Here is a 21,235-nt window from a genome sequence, read left to right as displayed (position 1 = left end):
AGATGTCCCAATCGATTCTAATAGTGTCCTCTACATTATATTGTTCATAAGGTGAAACCCTATAACTTAATATGTACTTACTTTCTTTTTTATTGTTTCATCCTTTGAATTAGTAGCTATTATTTTCATGTTACTGTTACCAAGTTCTTTATTACTATAATAATCTATATTTTTAATTTATTAATAAAAAGGTCTCTATTTCGTTTAGAAAAATGTAATATGCTGAAAATTAAGTTCTAGCGTCGCACCTTCCTAAATATTTACATGTACATACAGTAGACTGGGAACTAGTTGAATATAATACCAGTATAACCCCTTGTGTTACTTCCAGGTGATGCAACAGGACGTCAAGAAGGAGAACCCCCTGCAGTTCAAGTTCCGCGCCAAATTCTACCCCGAGGATGTGGCCGACGAGCTCATACAGGAGATCACACTCAAGCTCTTCTACCTTCAGGTATAATACAAAAGATTCAATATATTAAGTACGTTTCATTCCCGAGTAGTGCGTGGCTCCAGTTCACTAAGGATCGTGAAAGGTGGAGAGATGAAGAGAAGGCCTTTGTCCAGCAGTCGGGCAACATTGGCTAGTGCAATGAGATCGTCACTTTTGGCATCATCATGACGTTTTGTGATAGACTCGTGATTTAGCTTGTTAGCATATTTATATTAAAACCTCCCCACACAGGTGAAGAACGCGATCCTGTCGGACGAGATCTACTGCCCGCCGGAGACGTCGGTGCTACTCGCATCGTACGCGGTGCAGGCGAGACACGGCGACCACAACCCCGCGCTGCACGGCGCCGGCTTCCTGGCCAACGACCGTCTGTTGCCGCAGCGCGTCACCGACCAGCACAAGGTATGCACCACTACAGCAGCACTGTCATACATAGAGCTGCCATACTAGTGCCTAATCCCAAACACCGAAGATATAAACAATCTACGACACAAAAGAACATTCCAACTAGTTAACACAGACTGTTCCGAGAATAACATACAAACTTCAAGCAACAATAATTCAAAAAATATACACGTTTGCTTTTTATCACCATCATCATCATATACTTCATAACGTCAACTGAAGACGATTTATTTTTTATAATTATAGGATTAACATTTAATCATATGACGTTACTTGCAGATGTCCCGCGAAGAGTGGGAGCAGAGCATCACGAATTGGTGGCAGGAGCACCGCGGCATGCTGCGCGAGGACGCCATGATGGAGTACCTTAAGATCGCGCAGGACCTCGAGATGTACGGCGTCAACTACTTCGAGATCCGCAACAAGAAGAACACCGAGCTCTGGCTCGGCGTCGACGCTCTAGGGCTCAACATCTACGAGAAGGATGACAAGTACGTTGACATTGTTGAAAGCCTTCTGCGTTCAGTGCCGGACAGACGTATAATGTCTCTGTGTCTCATATTTCTTTCTTTCTAAGTCATTGGTATAGCAAACTATTTTATTTTGGTACAGTATGTCTGATGGAAAGACTTCTAAGATTTTGTGTTTTTAATATTCTATCGTGTGGCTTGTGCGGTGGATGACCTACCCTGGTGCCAGGATTATTATTGAGCCTCCAAATGCCTGATATGGGTCTAGTAAGACTACGTCAGTAAATAGTAACCGGGATCAATGGCTTCACGTGTTTTTGATGGTAGTCGGCTATATTAATTTGTTTTCCACTTATAGGTAACATTTACGAATTTATAATGCCTACTTTATACGGACCTTTCAAAATGACTTGTTTCAAAAGACATAAAATAAAAATATTTATCCTATTCACAGACTGACCCCAAAAATCGGGTTCCCGTGGTCGGAAATCCGGAACATTTCGTTCAACGACCGCAAGTTCATCATCAAGCCGATCGACAAGAAGGCGCCGGACTTCGTGTTCTTCGCGCCCCGTGTGCGCGTCAACAAGCGAATCCTCGCGCTGTGCATGGGCAACCACGAGCTGTACATGCGCCGGCGCAAGCCTGATACCATCGACGTGCAGCAGATGAAGGCTCAAGCCAGGGAGGAGAAACTCGCTAAACAGGCTCAGAGGTAAGTGATGAATCGCATCGTCACTTATACTAATAGTCTGACCGTGAAAGCTATCGCGTCTTGGGTAGCGACAGACGTGCGGGGGCAGGAGGGTTATAAAAAGTACAAGTTCAGATCATACTCTTGACTGATTCACTTACTATGGTATTAAATCATATCAAGCTATAGTGTACCTAAACAAAAGACTGAATTATAATTTTGTTCATAAGACATTCATTGAGTAATTTTCAAAATACATGAAATTATTTTAAAAATGACTTACATAAAAGCTCTTCTTCTTTTGTGGATCTTATCAACCGTAGCATTAAAGTTAGACTCAATAGAGTCGCCAAAGGAGAGATTTGATAAAATGTTGGAAAATGTATAGATTTTAAGTTGCAATTTTTGTCTAAACAGAGAAAAGCTGCAACTTGAGATTGCGGCCCGCGAGCGCGCCGAGAAGAAACAACAGGAGTACGAGGACCGACTGCGGCAGATGCAGGAGGAGATGGAGCGCTCACAGGTACATGCTAACATGCGGCATTTATCGTTCACAGCCCTTGTCACACTGTTCGTACACGCCACGTCTTTTCGACGCTCTTAAACTAAGGTTAAGACTCTCCATAATATCCTAAGGCCTAGATTTCCAGACACAATAGGTAAACAATTGGATTTGGATGGAGATTAAAAGGACATTCAGTCTTACAACTTTAAAGTATGATCACCAGCAGCAAAAGATGGAGCGCTCACAGGTAACAGTCATGAGCCATATAATGTACCTACTTTAGGACTCTGTCGCACTGATATTTTTGACATTTAGTGAGACTTACAGTTCAATTTGTCAAAAAAGTTAATGTGACATGGTACCAAAGTGTATACATATTAATGCTCGTGACCGTACATGCTAACATGGACATTTACAGTTCTTCAGGGTTAAAAAGGCAACATCGAAGCAATTCATCTAAATATGCAATATTGCTTTTGACATTTGTTGGCTGGCGCACTTACTAGTATATGTGCAAATATCAAACTGCTTTTGAGATGAATTGCTTCGATGTGGCGTTTTTAACCCCCCTTGTCACACTGTTCGTACAAGCTACTTCTTTTCGACACTTTTAATTTAAGGTTAGGCTCTCCACCAGATGAGAGATGGAATGCTCACAGGTAGATACTGCAACATTTATCGTTCACAACCCTTGTCACACTGTTCGTACTTCTCTTTTTTCCCGCATCACTCTTAGACTAAGCCACATCCCGGACACACCGAACTATTCGAAGTAAAGTTTGGAACTTAGTTTATCACATGGGGGTTAAGAAGGCCACATCGAAGAAATTCATTTAAAAAAACAATTTGACATTTGAGCATATCAAAATAAGTGCGCAATGCGAACAAATGTCAAAAAGCAATATTGCTTTTTCAGATTGCTTTGATGTGAACTTTTGGTCCGTAGTTTTGACAGGCGCTGTACGTGGAATACATCTACCGGGGTGAGAGACCACAGTGCTCGCTATTTGTCGCTCACAATAAATCATGCCACAAATGGTTTTCTACATAAAATATCCTATTTTTTTCAGCACAAGTCAATTCAAAATAAAAAAAGCATATTCCATTTTTAACCCGTTGTTTCTATTGTTTTTGTCATTCAATACTGTTCGGTTGTCCTAATTGTGTCCAGTTGCATAACGTCATCGCACGCGCAATTAAATGCATAAGTAATAAACTTACGCCCGTATTCCATAGTAAGTGGGCAGACATAACGTCAACGTGTCGTGTGTTGTTATTTATTTATGTATATATTTATCTCCATGCTACGTGTAGCTGCACTTTGTTTTCTGACTCTGCCCACCCCGATCGGGACTGCAGGCGAGATTACACTTTTTAATTAGAATTGAACTTGACATTCAACGCCTTTCTTTCCGTTTACATAACATCATTTCATTACACACTAATTACCATATAGTAACAATTCCGACAACTAGAGTTACACGGCCTAGTAACACTGTTGTTTAGTTATTCCGTATAAATTTAAGATTTTTTTTTTTATTTTTTTATACAATACAATACAAATACACTTTATTGCACCAAAATAAAAAGAAATAATTACAAATAGTCTCTTAACTAAGTACATGGCAAAAGGTGGCCTTATCGCTTAAAGCGAGCTTATTTTAAGATCTTATTTTTAATTATTTTTTTTTATCTGATACGTACCACGCGTGTATAAGTCTATTTATTCGTAGGTATAAGTTGATTTATTTATTTACTGCCTAGCAAAATTGAATCGAATTATCAATTAATTTGATTGAACTTTACATGGCTGTTAAATACCCTTACCGACTCATAGTCACACCAAGTTATCACACCAGTGTTACAAACAGGATTTTTTTTCTTGTTAATCACACACGATCACCGCTTATATATTTTTTATTCGTGAATATTCTTTTCGCGGTTTGTAATTTGAACCAGGGTCAATCAATAATTAGGGTACCTTAGGGTCGTTCTCTCTTTTTCGTTACAAACCTCCATTCGCTTGGAAGACTGAAAAAGCGGCAATTGTTTAAATTCAATCGATATTTATATAACAATGGGCTATTTATGTTTCATATTTACGGATTTTAAGTCATGCCTATTTGGATAGCTTATCGTCGATTTGATTACATAATCGTTTTTGTTCTAAAAAACTGTTGAGAGTTATGTTTTACAGTTACAATAGGGTAGAATAGTGTCATCAACCATTGTAAATGTATTATTATTCTACCAAATTCGCCCACAAACCAGAGATGTCGTAGACGTCGACTGAAACAGAACATTAATTTAAAAGAGTCCTATCTGATGTGATCACCTGATTGTAGACAAAGTCCTGTTTTAGAAACATTATAATTATAACATGTTTAATGTACATTGCGGAGTGCGTATGTGGCTCGGTAAGAAATATTTTGTAACTTCATAGTGGTTACGCAATGAACACTAAAATGTAAATGTATTTTTACAATTGTAATGTTTATTCAAATTTTGTCGCTTCCAGTTTATAAGATTAATAGATGTTATCTTTGAATGTTTTTTACCTTTTTTGAGGTTGAATTTCCAAAAACCTTTTCTTGTCTACTTATATTATAAAAAGTAGCGTTGTGGAAAAAGTCTAATATTATGCGCTGTTATGCCAATATGTTTTTTGTCATATATATACTTACAAAATACAGTCCGCAGCTGTTTTAACTTCATATTCCTTCGCAGGCAAATCTGATGGAGGCCCAGGATATGATCCGAAGGTTGGAGGAGCAGCTGCGTCAGCTCCAGGCTGCCAAGGAGGAGCTGGAGAGACGCCAGAACGAACTGCAAGCCATGATGACGCGCCTCGAGGAGACCAAGGTACACACACAGTTTATGAGCTAGCTTCCAACCAGTCTAATCAGTTACTTTTTACGAAACGACATAACTTACAAGTTACTACAGTATTAGTATGAAAATTCACACTATGATGTCGTAGAAAAACATGATAAAATGCCGGACATATTATTTCATTTTTCTTTATTAAAATTCATAATGAAGTTAAATAGAAAAAAAAAATCATTTTTAGATCGGTCTTTATTTAGTAAGTAATTAGAAGTTCATAATTTATCTCTGATCTAGTATACTACCCAGGTCTTCTCGGTTTCGTGTGGTCAGTAAGCGTGTGAAGGCTCGCTTGTCAGGGTTATTATCGAGCCGCCAAAGGCCTCTTATATGGCTCTGTAAATACTTAAGTAACTAAATATACTTAACTACGGAAATACTTAAGTAAATAATAACGTTCCATTAATACTGTAGAATGCTATTGAATTTTCTGTAGAGCTACGTGATCTTTGCCTCGACTCGTTATTTTATATTTTTCTTCATGTATTTTATTTATAATAATGATCACGACGGTACTAAAACTTTATAAGAATGTTTAATTGGTCGTTTATTTTTTATTTAAAATACTTAAAATATTACAAAGTAACAACATAAAATATGGTAAGAAGTCTGTAAAATACTAAATAACTAGTAAAATATTATCTTATACTTGTTCTTGTGGTAAAAAATACACTTACATGTTATTTTACTTTTTTATCCTAACTGAAAACATAAGGTTTTACAGAAATTATATTTGTCTGTGTCCATACTCATGAGCCTTGAGTTCAAAGAGCAATATTTTTTAGTTATTTTGTCCTTAGGACAGGCAAAGGGACCGTAGCCTATACAGCCTAGTCATATGTTATTTTTTTTATAGTATTTGTGCTCGTAGACGGCAAGCGCTTTACATTGGTCGGTTATATTTATTTTTATGTATTATAGTGGGAAGTATGGATAAGGATGTAGGTATGTTTGTATCTGAACGATGATGGATGTACTTTGTGAACGTGTCTGATGCGAGTGATTAATGAATGAGGTTGCGAACGAATGGAAGTGTGTGAATGTTGGAGAACGAATGGAAAATAATTTTAGATTTAACGGGCATTTGCCACCGACGGGATAAGGATTTTCTTAATAAAAGAACAATTATATTCAAAAAAGTTGCCACCTCACATCCCACACGCTAGAAGAAGCAAGCGTTTTACTTGTTGCGGCCTCCGTGATCCAGTGATTGAGCGTTGGGGTCACGATCCGGAGGTACCGGGTTCGAAGCCCGGTGGGAACATATCACAATAATCCCTTTGTGATCCCTAGCTCGGTTAGGACATTGATTGTCCGAAAGTATGATGATCCGTGCTTCGGAGGGCACGTTAAGTCCCGGACACTATTTATATAAGTGTGTAGTCGTTATATGAGTCATGTCAGGGGCCTTTGGTGGCTCAACAGTAACCCTGACACCAGGGTTGATCAGGTCGGTCAATGACTTCAGAACCCACTCGAGAGAAGAAGACTTGTTGCTTATTATTGATCACACATTAATGTTTCCAGAACATGGAAGCGGCAGAGCGCGCCAAGCTGGAGGAAGAGATCCGCACGAAGCAGGAGGAGGTGCAGCGCATCCAGCAGGAGGTGGAGGTGAAGGACACGGAGACGCGCCGCCTGCAGGAGGAGGTCGAGGAGGCGCGCCGCAAGCAGGTACGGTGCTCATTACACAAACAATCTGTGTCGTGAAGATTTCGACGTCTACAGGGCGGTTTGAAAGATGTATGAAACCGCTTTCGACCCAACTTATTTTTACATTTGGTGTTGAGTTCTTATTTTTACATTTGGTGTTGAGTTCCTTTTCATTTCAACTACTAAGTCTTAAGTTTTCAAATAACATAGAGTCGTAAAAAACAACATTTTTTTCCCTTATGTCTAAAATGATGAAGTGTAATTGTAAACTTTGACAAGTTCTACGTATAACTAGGTGGAATAAGTGTGTAATATGTGACGTGTCCGGCAGGACGAGGCGGCGGCGGCGCTGGCGGCGGCCACGACCCCGCAGCACCACCACGTGGCGGAGGCGGCGGGCAACGGCGCGGGCGGCGCCGACGACGCGGGCTCCGACGGCGGCTCCGACTCCGGCGGCGGCGGCGACCTCACGCGCGCGCCCGACGACCTCGTCGACCCCGTGGCCGACCGCCGCACGCTCGCCGAGCGCAACGAGCGCCTGCACAACCAGCTCAAGGTACCGACACCACTACACCACGTATACGACGGTAACCCTCCGCCCCGCACCAATCGTACCCGGCGTCGACTTCACCCCCTCTAGGATTTACTTTAGTTTTAAATAGCCGTAAAGAGTAAGGGGGAGAGCGCGCGGCGTCTCGCTCGGATTTACGCGTTAGGTGGCGTACGGTTAGAATGAATTTTTCTTATATACAACTTTAAGCAAGATTTTTTTAAGTTACTCGTAGACTAATTGATTCTTATTTCTTTCAAACTTTAATTCACTTGCAGCAAGAGATCGTCAACTTCAACCGGTACAACTTAATTCTTCTCTCTGTTATACATATCCAATATACTTACCGTTATATTTCCCTTCAGGCGCTGAAGCAAGACCTGGCGCAGTCGCGCGACGAGACGAAAGAGACGGCCATGGACAAGATCCACCGCGAGAACGTGCGCCAGGGCCGCGACAAGTACAAGACGCTGCGCGAGATCCGCAAGGGCAACACCAAGCGGCGCGTCGACCAGTTCGAGAACATGTAAACACACCGCACACCACACAACACGCGCTATTTGCGAGCTGAACACTCACCCGAAGGATTTAATGAGAACCCATCTAGTTGACAATAAACACATACAGCATAAATAATACACACTTAAATCCCGAGGTGCTGAGACCTTTTCAACTCCCAAATAGTCTAGAATTGGCGTGAGAAATAGCCCCTTATAGACTTCGACAGTCTGTTAAAAGTTATTCGAGACAATGTAAGCTATGGATAAGTGTACACAATTATAGTCTTTACGACACCAGTAGAAAGGTTATAATTGTTTCGAGCGACACGCACGGTCTAACGCTTCACCTGACCCGAATGCATTTAAGTGCCAAAAGCATGTTACGTTGTTTTGAATTTTATTACCCTTAAACTCCTGTTGAATATGTTGCATTGTAAAAGTTATGATTGTCTCATAGCGATTGTGTTGGACCGGCGTGTAAATGACAATGATAGATGTTTTTCGTAGGAGATCGAGTATTTTTACATTTTTATACACCGTCCAGGCAAACGATTACCTTTGCCGCGTGAAGAGATTGTCGCATTATATTATACAAGTGAAGTGGAACGCTGGTGCTTACGTGTGTGTCACGAACAAGCGGACTCGTCGCCGTCGTAGTCGGGATTATGTAAATATTGATTATTACTTAATAGTAATTTTATTTTAGACCATAATGTGCTATAACCGAATATGTATACATCGTACTAGCAGGGATCATGTTCTACGATAACATTTTAACAACGCAAAAATCAGACATAAGGCACACAGGTTTGTTTTATTGTAATTTTAAGCGATTTGGATTTTATTCTATAACTAATGTTATATCGGGAGTAACACGTGAGTCATAAATTAAAGAGCTGTGTGCTTCAAGTTATGCAGTAACTTTTTTATTTGTGGTAGATACGTTTATTATAGTTTGCCTGTTGATTATTTAGTGATACGTGTTGTATGTATCGTACCGAGTGTCTAGTGTCGAGGAGGCGATGTGTCGGGAGCGGGTCACTTGTGTTCATGAGTAGCGGAGGACAGAGCACTTCGAATACCAGCGAGACTGACTTACGTTCAATAAATATGTCGTGTGAAACACCAATATTTTTGATGATACTTAAATTTTGCGAGTATTGCTCAAAAACAGTTAATAAAATGATGTCCGAAGTGTCTGAGCGGAACAGTAGTGGGGTGAAAGGGAGGGGGCGCTGCCCCTTATTTATTTTTATAATCATTTATATTTTAGATATAGGAGTTGAATTAGAGCTTCAAGTGTAATTATCATTTCCGAATCAGTCTCTTCGTTGTTTAATACTTGATGTTCTGTAAATTTATGCTGATATTATGTTATATAACTTTGTGTAGTCGGTATTTTAGTTCGCCTAGCTCGCGCAGCGCGAGGATGCCACGATTAAACTCACACCATGTCGGCCTTTCAAATCTATTCCTACTTCTTCGTCTTGAACAAAATTCGAAATAGCTACTAAAATATTTAATTGTATGCTTATAAGAAGTGTATAATGTTATTTTTTAAGTAATAAAAGGCATTCCATAAGTTACAATGCGGTGGCGTTTACTCGATTTCGATAAAATTATAAATAGTTGCAATATTTTCGCGTTTTGTTGAAACATTGTGCCATCCGTCGCACGGCCCGCGGCCGGCGCCGCGGGGCCCACACCAGTATTGAGCTATTTATCTCGTCATTATTTTCTAAAATTATACAATACCATGTTGCCTTTCAATCTAGGATGAATTTTTTTTCCAATAAAACGTTAAGTAAATAAAATTGAGTTTTATTTTGTGTAAAAATAACATTATTAATTATTCTACATATTTCATTGTTTAAGTTACAACATTGTAGAAAATAATAAATACCTGTAAAATAATAATTTATTAGCCTAATTATTATTTTCATTGTAAGTTGACTGACTTAATCGCACGAGTGCGCGAGTACATACTTTTGCAATTCGAACAAATCGATTCCTACTGACCAAATTTAAATGTTTTGTACATAAACATACAGACAGGAAGTATATACACTGTTCGGATAGGGTGTGATGCTCTTTAGTACAATTTTCGAATTAATAAATCTACTTTCATATAATGGCGCTGATTCCAGTACACACCGTCTAATTTTATTTTAAGTTATACCTGTCATTTTCTTATCCGTCAAAAAGGAAAGGATTGGTTACCCGTAATCGACAGGCATACAATTTATAGAAATTTAAACAACCCTCTTAAAATTTTACATTGACCAATAAAGTCAAACGGATTGTATATCAGTGAGATGGCTATTTTATTCGCCTGGGGGGCTACCGGCTAAGACGAAGCCGATTCAGATTGGAGCAAATCGAACATCGATTTGATTCTGTCGTACCGCGTAAGCAGCCAAGATGGCGATCCCCGATTCGTGACGTCACATGAAGTTCGGCAAGCCGATTGAACGAATGATTTCAGTACTTTTGACACTAAATCGCTACCGCGTAAAAAATCGAAGTTCGGCGCCTGAAGCCGATTCCCATTGGAAGTGTCAGTTGAAGCCGGGCACTTTTCAGTAACCGTGATCAATTTTAATTTCTTATTTTCACTGTTTTTCAACAATATTAGGAGCTATTTACGGTGGGCGACAAATTTTAGGAACATCTTAATCAATATAAAATTGATATCGGCGTGGATTTTCGTGTTTAAATACCTAAATACAGTGTCATGGAGATAGTCGTTTTATGGGCTGCTGCGGAAGAAAATGTCTTCAGAATCTTGAGCAAATCGATTGCAGGATACTTTGAGAGAAAAGCCAGTATATACTTCTCACAGGTACATCTATTTATAACATTATTTCTGACAAGTGGCTCAATGTTTACAGAGGAAAAGTTGCTGAACTTACTAGAAGCGATTTTTGATCATTTCATACTTATCTATTTTGTTTTGTTTCAGAGAGTAGCTACATTAATAATTTTAGATTATCAAAAGATGCATTTCGGACTTTGTATCATGACTTAGGACCATATCTGAAGGTCCAATGCTCTACAACTGTGCAATCGACTTTAAGGTAGGTGGTTACTATATTATGTTATATTTTACCTTATATTTTGATAATTAAAGTTATACTACAACATTACATGAATCCAATATAATATCTGTATGTTATAATTACAGTGACAAATGCCCTCAATCAGCCTGCAATCGTGAGATAATATATCAAGTTTCCTCGGACAAAAACTGAGCATATAGAAGTCTCCAGAGGTTTTAATGACAAATTTGGATTTCTTGGAGTACTTGGATGCATCCATGGCACACACATTGCCATTATCCAACCTCACAAGTGGGAAGAGGCCTTCTTCAATAGCAAGTATTACCATTCATTGCATGTTATGTTGGTAAGAATCATGCCTTTAACTAGCTACATTTGTTTTGATTCTTATGATTGAGTTGCTAAAAATATTTTAATTTTCAGGTTTGTGATGGAGATATGTGCATTTGTGATGCATCCAATGGGAGTGTTAGTGCTAGACTGCTAGCCAAGATAACCATATTTGGAACAACAGCACTTTGAGAAGGGAAAAGGAACATCTCCTTAATTTTAATATGTTTAAGTTCATTAAGTGGACTTGTGTGGTCCTTGAAATGTAAATTATGAAGTCAGTGTGGTGTAATCAAAAGTGGCAGATTTGTTATTCAATAATACAACATCTAAACAAACCTTTCTTTATTGACATCAAATAAACTATTTTCATTATGCATATTTATTTATTTTGTGTTATTACATAATTTGTTTCATTGCACCCCTCTCATTAACCAACTTATCTCTCAAGTAGATACATTTTTTCTAATCTTGTGTCCATTGTGCTTAATAAAGTAGTTTATCCATCTATCTTTAACTTGTAATAAATAAATCCATTTATTTTGTATAAATACAAACTTGCGGGGCCTTATTGGACTAGACTATTTGTAATGTGTAATAGTATAGTCAAAAAAGCCCTGCGGGTGGATCAAAGAAATGTAATCAATTAGAACATACTACAAATATAATATTGTTCCCAATTCTTACTATAATATGGAAATATAAGTTAATTGCATCCAACATCTTCATCAATACACCTATACAAATCTTTTTATTAGATAGTAGTTGGCAAGGAGTGGGTGTATACATATACTATACACCTCTGCCTACCCCTTCGGGAATAGAAGCGTGATGCTATATTATTTTTGTTTCAAAATAGTTCTTGGTAAAATGATATCTAGTTGCTTTGTCTTTAATGTACTTTAATGTTACCCCTAGACAAACTCACTTAAATAACATAAATGGAGTACTTATACTTTAGCTTAAATATTTACATACAAGTTTATTGAATTCATATGTTTTTACTTAAGTATTTTAACTTAGTTTCTCTAGTGTCTTCGTTCTTGAGAATCGTCATGCTGCTATTCTTTAACCTGTAATAAATAAATCCATTAATTCATATAAAATACATGCGAAATATAAACAGTCACAATATGACAAAGTTTTTATGACGTCTATAGTGTACATTAGTAATAGTCTTTATAGACTAGTTATAATCCTTTAGTTATTACTTTATTTATTTGGGTGATCCTGGCAAGGCAAAAATTTTGTAAAGTGGTCCTTCATGAATTAAAAGTTTAGGAACACTAGCCGACTCTAATGGAATGAAATACAATGTAAAGAAAATATTTTGGAATGTAATAAAGTAGCACATACAAAGGTATAAGGATATTTATATTTGGCCTTTATTCTTGCTATAGTATGGAGTAAAATATGCTGATCAAGGAGGTAAATTTGGGTATATAACATACATACAATCTTTATGCTACATCCCTGGCAGGGTAGGCAGTAAGGACAGACCACTAAGTGTCGTGATCCTTATAAACTTCTCCTACTTGCTCCAATTCCATACAATTTTTAATAAGTTTGAGTAAATTACCTTATATTGGTCTTCACCTAGCTTCCTCCAGCAGCAGCCGAAGCAACTCTGTTTGCATATCCGCGGCCTTGCTATTAACTTCAGCAGCTGTAGCCAGCCAGCTTGTTAACTGCTGAAACAAGTCGCTCCTCCATGTCTAGCCTCCGACTCTCTAGATCTAGTAGGTAGTAAATCGGTGATCTAGAAAAACAAAAAGATACATTTACAAGTTTCCAACAAACTATTTAAGTTGTTGAACAATGAATAGGTTCATTATGTGACTATTCTTTCTTGACTTGTTTCTTACTACTACTAGATTAATAATTTACTTACATTTCTTTCGTTATTGTTGTTATTGTATAAATTCTGAGAAGATAAAACTGTTGCATTCGGCGCGAATTCAAGTATGTCAGCTGATATAACATAACGTCATTTTTCTTTTTTTTTTTGCGTTTCATTACTTCAGTTGCAAAAGAAAAATCCGTCGTTGCATTTTCCTTTTGTTTTAAACATTTGTAAGACTTTACAAAGTGATTAACTAAAAATATTATCAATTAATAAAAATAACATACAAAATTAGTCTGTATTTTTTAATTTCATAATTATATAAAATATTAAATGTTTACCAAATGTCTCAACGGAACGCAAGACCAAAAGTCATTCGTTCAATCATGCACCCCTCTAATATGTCTATTATTATCTATGGATTGATTTTCATCCAGATTGCAATGAACATCGGAAATTACCCGGTACCAAACGCCGAACTTCGATTTATCTGAATCGTTTTCAAGTCGCCGAAGTTCGGCGAATTAGCCGGTAGGCCCCCTGGATTATGCATTCTCTCATCCATTTTAAAATTAACCGTTGTCAACCATCCGTCCTTTTCCTTTTGGACAGATAAGAAAATGATAGGTATAACTTAAAATTAGTTGGGTTCTGCTGAAGTCGGGGCCATTGTCTAGTTTCATGTGTGTACCAAGAGAAAAATACGTGGTAAGTACAGCAAAGTATTAAAAACATTTGTGGTTCAGTCAGGGAACTGAATAATCGGATCACCGAACGCTCAACTAAGACAGATTCGCTGCGCTGCGGTATCGTAATACAATCCTTTGACTGTTGAGCGTTCGGTTAAGCTTCCATAACATGTAAGAATGACAACAACAATTAACACTGGTTTTAACTGGAATGCTGTATGTAGATAAAAGTCGTAGCACGCGCCCGCGGTACATGTCGCGCCGCGAGCGATAGCGTAACCGTGCAGACCTTACAGGTGGTCGTATGAGACTACCTAACTGTATGTAGATTATTCGCCGGCGCCGGGCGGCGGCGCGGCGGGCTCTGCGTCGGCAGGTCGCGGCTGGTGGCGCGTCAGCTTGAAGTGCCTGTGCAGCGAGCTCTTGTCGTTGAACTGGCGGCCGCAGGTGCCGCACTCGAACACCTTGCCCATGTGCTGCGCCATGTGCCGGCTCACGCCTGATAGGAAAAAATGGACTTTGTTACTATAACTGCATATTTTATCTAAGAATGAACAGTAGGCTTACTGCACTAGTCATATTGGAATCCTGATAGATAAATGCAATCTTTATTACTCTTTAATTCCAAGTCCACGCCTTGTTTTGTTCTTAAATAGGTTTAAGAATTTTCAAAACCTGTTAATTTACACGCAATGCTAATATTATTCTACTAATGGAGGCTCAGACGTCATTCTATAGTATAAGGTAATGGTTTCAATTTAATTGAAAGGAAATTGAAAATATGTTTGCAATTCGAAAACGGTGTGTCGGACATGGATCAAACCACATTAAATTAATATTATATCACAAGTCTTGGTATATACGAGTGTTTTGATAACGTAAGTTATTTATTTATTTTGAGGAAGACTTACTGTCATAAACATTTCTTAAAATAATTAGCAGACATTAACTAAAGTTTACACCAAATAGTAGCTAAGTTACCCTTTTACAGTCATAAAATTTAGTAAAGTACAAACATTTGACGTTCCCAAACTAGGCTAATAAGTCATTTGAGTCAGAAAGAAAGTTTTTGCAATTTTTTTTCGCATCATGGAAAGTTTAGAACATAACAGGTCTAAATCGTACTCAGATGGTAAACTGTCAAGTAGGTATTATGCTTATAGTTAGTTCTCGCAAAAGTTCTATCGGGTTAATGACGTTATAATATTTTCAGTGTTATCTACTACACCTAAAATAAGTGATTTAAAAAAAAATAAACCGACTTCAAAATCTGTTAATTAAAAAGTAAGAAATTAGAATTTAAATTCTAAAGTCGGCGCAAATAAAAGATGGCCGAACTGCATTTTCCACCCACTGTGATAGGTAAAATAACCACATGCGAATGCTCCGTGGTGATGGGTGTGCGAATAACGAAGACTGCTGGTTACGCCGACTTAAGAGTTTAGATTCTACCATTGTATTCAATAAAATGTTATTACTTACTTTTTGATAGACAGATTTTGAAGTCGGTTTATTTTTTTTTATTTACATTGATATTGCTGAGCGTTACCGGAAGCGTAAAGGAAGACTTTAGGGCAGTGCGGGCACTGGTAGAGCGCCAGCGCGCGCGCCTCGGCCGGCCGGTGCAGCCGCGCGTGCGACGCCAGCGCGCCGCGCTGCGTGAAGCTCTTGGGGCACTGCGGGCACTGGTGCGGCCGCTTCGCTGCGGGACCACGGGCTTCACTCACTTCACGCACCAACAGGGGGGTTCAAATGGCCACATCCAAGCAATTCATCTCGTCATCAATTTAAAAGCCACACTCTCGTCGGTGCAGCATCTTCCATGCTACTTTTTTAGGGAAAAATAGGGCAGTGATTTCCCTCTTACCTTCCGCCCCGCAGTACTCTGTCTGACGCAAGTGGGATGGCGCCCAGAGTAGTCTATTAAAAAGCCATACTAGGTCTCCTGTCCTTCGCCTCTGAATAGTACTGACAGTTACTGCTGCCCTCTGTCAGGTTCCAGGTAAGTCCCTGTGACTTGCCCCATCATCTTCAAAGAAATCATCAAATAAAGCTATATTGCAATTTGACATTTGCGCATATGAAAGTAAGTGCGCAATGCAAACAAATGTCAAATAGCAATATTGCTTTCTTAGATGAATTGCTTCGATGTGGCCATTTTAACCCCCCAGGTACTACAATATACTCGTGCATCATGTACATTCAAATTCAAAAATATCTTTATTCAGTGCAACTGCAACAGAATTTTAAATCGTCATTTTTTACATAAGTAACGTCTCACCCGCCTAAAACTACTGCTTCTCACAACCGAGGAATTTGCATAGCCGAGGAAGAGAAGCATTTAAATAAATTAGTCTGATTTCGTAACTAATTACAGGTCACTCCACTGCTGTCACACTCAATCGGAATGGGGGTGGACACAAGAATTGACATTAGCTGACAAAATGTCATATGATTCGCTGCTTATGTTAATCCTTACATTTTCTTTAAGCGTTGCCGTAATTCATGAAAACGCATAGAAATCTATCATTCACCAAGCGTAGTATTTTCTACCAACTGGCATGGCTACCAGGTAATAAAGGAATAATTAGAAATTGCATGTGTTTTTGATTGCTTAACATTGGTTTGACGAGAAAGGATCTCTCCCTAATTTTTTATTTATATTCAAACATAATTTCAGTTCACGTTGTTACTAAGAAATATGGATTTAGGAGTGAAATAAAATAATTCATTTAATTTCAAACACATCGTCACAAGCGCTGCCGCATCAAGGAAATGTAAAAAGAACATAATGATATGTAATCTTTACCATCATGCACGAGCTGGTGCCGCGTGAGCACCTCCTTCTGCGCGAACCGCTTGTGGCAGATGGGGCAGGCGTGCGGCCGCTGGCGCTGGTGCACGTCGCGCACGTGCCGCGCCAGCACGCCGCGGGACACGAACACCTTGCTGCACAGGCCGCACCACGGCTGGGACTTCTCCGAGACCCTGACCAACACATACAAACAATCATACATACATAAACAGCTTAAATACGTCTCACTGCAGGGCACAGGCCTCCTCTCAATCAACCGGAGGGGATATAGTGCATACTTCACCAGTCAAGAAAGATAATTGGTGACAGTGGAGGAAGTTCGGACATTGGTTGCTCTACTTCTAAGGATCAAACCACATCGCGCTATAGCGTGTTTACGCGTGCGTAAGTACTCTCTCCCGCTCTAGCAAATGACGGTTCTGAATAACAGAAAAGGATAAATGTGGTTCAATCCTAACATACCGATAATAAAACGTTAAATCCGATGGGTCTTGCGACTGACTGCAATTACGTAAAAAAATACATATATTCACGCCCATAATCCCTAATGGAAAGGGTAGAGCCACAAATAACCCGAAAACAACTTGCAGCTATATTTGATTCAGTTTCTTGAAATTTTTACTAATGTCGATAACTACTTATTTTACATACCTACTTCTTAATTACCCATAATAAATAACGCATCGTGAGTATGATTTCTAAAAATTACATACATTATTTATTCAAAAAATATTGTTTCCAATATTTGGTGATCGTCAATCAAATCGCAAAGGGACTGCAAAAAGTACAAAGTTCATACAGTTTCATTCTTCCTTAAAAACCTCATTTTACACAGATTCTACATATTGACGTTATCGTACACGCGCATCTGTGTGTGTGACGTCTGACGCCCATACAATTGAAGACTAAAGTGAGACCGAGGGGGATGAGGTAAACCTAGCTCAGCCGCTGGTGGGGAGCGGAGAGTTGCCGTTTTATACGTAGTATTATTCCTTATTCTATGTTAATAGGTTAATCTCATCATCACTAATTTAAGAGCCACGCTCTTGTCGGTGTAGCATTCTCCATGCTACTTTTTAGGGAAAAATAGGGCAGTGGTTTCACTCTGGCCTTCTACCCAAACTTAATCTACAAAGTAATATTTTTTTTGTTTAATATTGACTTACGCATCCTTGGTTGCTAGCTTTTTGGTGACACCATTTGTTTTATGGATCCCATCAAGGAGATTATTCACCTCTCCGTTAAGTGTGGTATTGGATTGGCTTTCAAACTGCACAGGTAATTCGTGTGTATCTTGTTCCTGAACATAACACTTATAGTTATTATTTATGCATTTAAATATCTATGGTATAAGACCAAATTCCTGAGAAAGACTAATGAAATAAATCCAAGCAAATGGTGAAAAATAGGCGTGAGATTACTAATAAGTAAAGCTATTGCCATTAGTAAAGCACCTATGAGGCTGGCATGACCAGTCAGGGTTTTCAACGCCTCATTAAAAATTAGAATAAAAAAAAGTAAATCTATAAGGCTGTAGTTGTGACACAGCTAAGAATGTCAACATTTTATATTTATATAAAGTTATTATCTTACGTCTTCTTCAATTAATTCAATAGAAATAAGACTCCCGTCGCCCGCCTCAATCTGTATACTTTTATTGCCAGATTCCACTGTCACAATGTTATCCCCGTGTTTACTGATGATGCCCAGTTCTACGAGCATGGTGGACAGAAATCTTGCCATATCTGTGCCCGATACTGACTGACTAGCTGATGCATCCGGTTGTAATGGTGTTGCTTGAGGCTGCAATAAAATTTATACTTTAAAGTGTTCATCATCAATATTCAGCAGTGATATCATGTTGGTTGTTTATGTTATAATCATCCTCATCATCTAGTCCAGATACCAGAGATGACCTCTGTGGTCCAGCGGTTGAGCGTTAAGCTTACTATCCGGAGGCCCCAGGTTCGAATCCCAGTGGGGATATATCACAAAAATCACTTTGTGATCCCTAGTTTGGTTGGGACATTACAGGCTGATTGCCTGATTGTCCGAAAGTAAGATGATCCATGCTTCAGAAGGCATGTTAAGCCGTTGGTACCGGTTACTACTTACTGATGTAAGTATGTAGTCATTACATGAGCCATGTCTGCCTTTAGGGGCTCAGTAATAACCCCAACACCAGGGTTGATGAGGTTGTATCTAGTCCAGATGCCAGTTGCTTCTGCAGACTCATGCCTAACAATGATATCTTCGTCAAATCAATAACTTCGTTCAAAAAGGACATTCAAGATAAATGCTAGAAAGACAATAATGTTACCATATTTAATGGAAGCAGTAGACTATTGTTGTTATTTGGTGGTATTGTACTCTCAGCATTTATCCTGTCTTGAATATTAACTTCATTGGTGTCAAGTGGAGCATTTAAAACTATGGTGTCACCACATTGACTGAGATCAGACTGCTCCATCTTCATTAACGTGACTAGACGCTCTCCCTGGAATATTAAAACAATAATTTTAGTAACTTAAACATAAATCGAGCACTTTGATGTTGAATATAACATTTTTGAGTCCTTTGTAAATTACAAAAAGCAATGCAAATAACATTTGTAAATGTATTGTATAATAATATCTAGGGCCCTGTGCCGAGGTTTTTCTTGCAGCTTCTTTTCCCCGGCTATACAGGTTGTGAGAAGCTGCAGTAGTTTTAGGCGGATGAGATTGTTATGTAAAAATTGACGATTTAAAGTGTAACTATGTTACCTACTGAATAAAGATATGTTTTAACATGAATCTGCAAACATTTTTACAATGAAACATGATACCTACGGTTAAAGAATTATTACTGTCACATAACTGGATGCTACCATCCATGTTTACTGTGAACACTATGTTTTGTTTCTCCTCATCTTTGACTACATTTAGTATTTTTTTTTCTTTTATCTTCTCAGCCTCAGCATGATGTCTCTCCTTCACTGCTAATAAATGTGACTTCAATTTCTGATAAGATACTTCACATTTTTTCCTGAATGAGTAACATCTCTCAAGTTCTTTTTGGCACGGTCCACATATCATGTTTGGCAGATTATCTTCTTTCGTCATCTGTAATTATATATATATGTTGTTGCAATAACCGATTTCAAGCTCCTGATCATTATTATTGCATTTACTTTTCAAGTGGAATTGAAATATATGTATACCTCTAAACCGACACATATCATAATACGCAGGGCAAGTGGAGAGCAATCCTTATCTTCTACAAACAGAGGTACCGGGTCTTCTGCCTTCTCTAAGCACAGACGGCACAGCCCCTCTGCACCATCTATTTCTCGATTCTCCGGCCGCCGCCGAGTGTAAGTTCGCATTTTAGAACTTTTGCATAAACCTACTTTTATTCTAAATTCTTAATAATATTCCAACTGCTAAAATTTTATAATATTTTTACTTAAAACTGTAGTGTTTTGTTTACAATACATTTATAACCTGAAAACATATTCATTACATATTTGTTATGATTTAAATGAATAAACCAGCATTTACACATTTATTGACATTAATTTGTGTATTTATCAACAATTAATTTCAGCAGTTAAATCCAATAACAAATACACATTTCCTGAATTTTTTTTTTTTTTTTGGTTTGGTTTTCCCCGAAGGGTAAGGCAAAGGGAACTATGCCCATACAGCCATGTCTGACGTATTTTTTTTCTTGATGATTAATGAAATGATGAAAGGTGATGATGATGAAACCTAAGCCCCCACCCTCGGAGTAGACTCCTACTCCGAACCCCAAACGAATTAACTCAAAAGTCCGCATAAACTTTTGAGTTATGAAGCGGCTTCCTGACACGAAGCGAAAATAGGCAGATACACTTTGTTTATTGAATACTCCAATATAATAACACTCGCGAATGTCTTCCGACTAACTTAATGCGATCATTAACCACAAAACACCACTTCGTATTAATTATTTAGATTATTCAATGAAGAAAGCAACTGTCCCGTTCCCGCCTCCCGCCAAAAAGCCACATTTCCTGAAACAAACACCAACATAAAATGACATTTTAATCAATCATTTTTGTCTTTTTTTCATACCGGCAAAAAGTTTACACCATACAGCCTAGTTGTGAATCCATCTTAGGACTTCAACTACGAACTCAGAAATAACAATTTCCTTTCCGAAATTATGGAAAATAGGTTGTCAATATTAGGTAAATCTTATCCATCTTTTGTCTGACTATCATTATCACATCATTATGAGTGACTGCGTATTGTTTTGTCCATGACATGACAATACGTACAGACACTGACTGACCACTCCGCTGAACATACGAGCGTGATTTTGAAACTTGTATTCAATAGTCTACAAGGAAATCCTTA

General features: G+C 38.4%; 2 protein-coding genes and 2 long non-coding RNA genes across 6 annotated transcripts in view; 2 read left to right on the top strand and 2 right to left on the bottom strand.

Moving 5' to 3' along the window:
• LOC126381591 (moesin/ezrin/radixin homolog 1-like) overlaps window positions 1-9,931 on the top strand; it is a 33,343-nt gene extending 23,412 nt beyond the window's left edge. For both annotated transcript variants that reach the window (XM_050031056.1, XM_050031055.1), the window contains 9 exons: window positions 332-454; window positions 686-856; window positions 1,139-1,350; window positions 1,784-2,044; window positions 2,441-2,546; window positions 5,256-5,390; window positions 6,942-7,088; window positions 7,399-7,623; window positions 7,983-9,931. In XM_050031056.1, coding sequence (XP_049887013.1) covers window positions 332-454; window positions 686-856; window positions 1,139-1,350; window positions 1,784-2,044; window positions 2,441-2,546; window positions 5,256-5,390; window positions 6,942-7,088; window positions 7,399-7,623; window positions 7,983-8,147 — 1,545 coding nt within the window. In that variant the 3' untranslated portion in view covers window positions 8,148-9,931. The remainder of the gene's footprint in view (window positions 1-331; window positions 455-685; window positions 857-1,138; window positions 1,351-1,783; window positions 2,045-2,440; window positions 2,547-5,255; window positions 5,391-6,941; window positions 7,089-7,398; window positions 7,624-7,982) is intronic.
• Window positions 9,932-10,935: 1,004 nt separating this feature from the next.
• LOC126381582 (uncharacterized) lies at window positions 10,936-12,054 on the top strand. Its single transcript, XR_007568882.1, has 3 exons — window positions 10,936-11,194; window positions 11,302-11,522; window positions 11,600-12,054. It is a non-coding gene; the product is annotated as an uncharacterized LOC126381582 (long non-coding RNA).
• A 455-nt stretch (window positions 12,055-12,509) lies between these two features.
• On the bottom strand, window positions 12,510-13,677 carry LOC126381599 (uncharacterized). Its single transcript, XR_007568885.1, has 3 exons — window positions 13,398-13,677; window positions 13,086-13,265; window positions 12,510-12,579 (listed from the first exon to the last, which is right to left on the bottom strand). It is a non-coding gene; the product is annotated as an uncharacterized LOC126381599 (long non-coding RNA).
• A 308-nt stretch (window positions 13,678-13,985) lies between these two features.
• Window positions 13,986-20,468, bottom strand: LOC126381598 (zinc finger protein 33B-like). 2 transcript variants are annotated; one of them, XM_050031061.1, is made up of 8 exons: window positions 20,056-20,468; window positions 19,685-19,957; window positions 19,174-19,350; window positions 18,447-18,656; window positions 18,020-18,153; window positions 16,848-17,026; window positions 15,567-15,740; window positions 13,986-14,537 (listed from the first exon to the last, which is right to left on the bottom strand). In XM_050031061.1, exons 1-8 carry the CDS (start codon window positions 20,218-20,220, stop codon window positions 14,368-14,370), a joined length of 1,482 nt encoding a protein of 493 aa, XP_049887018.1. In that variant the 5' UTR covers window positions 20,221-20,468; the 3' UTR covers window positions 13,986-14,367. The 2 variants fall into 2 exon arrangements, with proteins under 2 accessions (XP_049887018.1, XP_049887019.1); XM_050031062.1 differs by having other exon boundaries at window positions 15,588-15,740.
• Window positions 20,469-21,235: the final 767 nt, after the last annotated feature.

Source organism: Pectinophora gossypiella, unplaced genomic scaffold (genome assembly GCF_024362695.1).
Source record: "Pectinophora gossypiella unplaced genomic scaffold, ilPecGoss1.1 Pgos_65, whole genome shotgun sequence".
NCBI classification, from domain to species: Eukaryota; Metazoa; Arthropoda; class Insecta; order Lepidoptera; family Gelechiidae; genus Pectinophora; species Pectinophora gossypiella.
The sequence above is the reverse complement of the archived record's forward strand: the minus strand, read 5'-3'. Positions and strand labels throughout refer to the sequence as shown.

Excerpts from the sequence above, each read along its gene's own strand:
- LOC126381598 (XM_050031061.1), bottom strand. The coding sequence starts at position 20,220 with ATGCGAACTTACACTCGGCGGCGGCCGGAGAATCGAGAAATAGATGGT. Across the intron at positions 15,741-16,847 it reads GCACCAGCTCGTGCATGATG|CGAAGCGGCCGCACCAGTGC; the intron begins GTAAAGATTACA and ends GTGGTCCCGCAG. Across the intron at positions 14,538-15,566 it reads TAACGCTCAGCAATATCAAT|GCGTGAGCCGGCACATGGCG; the intron begins GTAAATAAAAAA and ends TTTTCCTATCAG.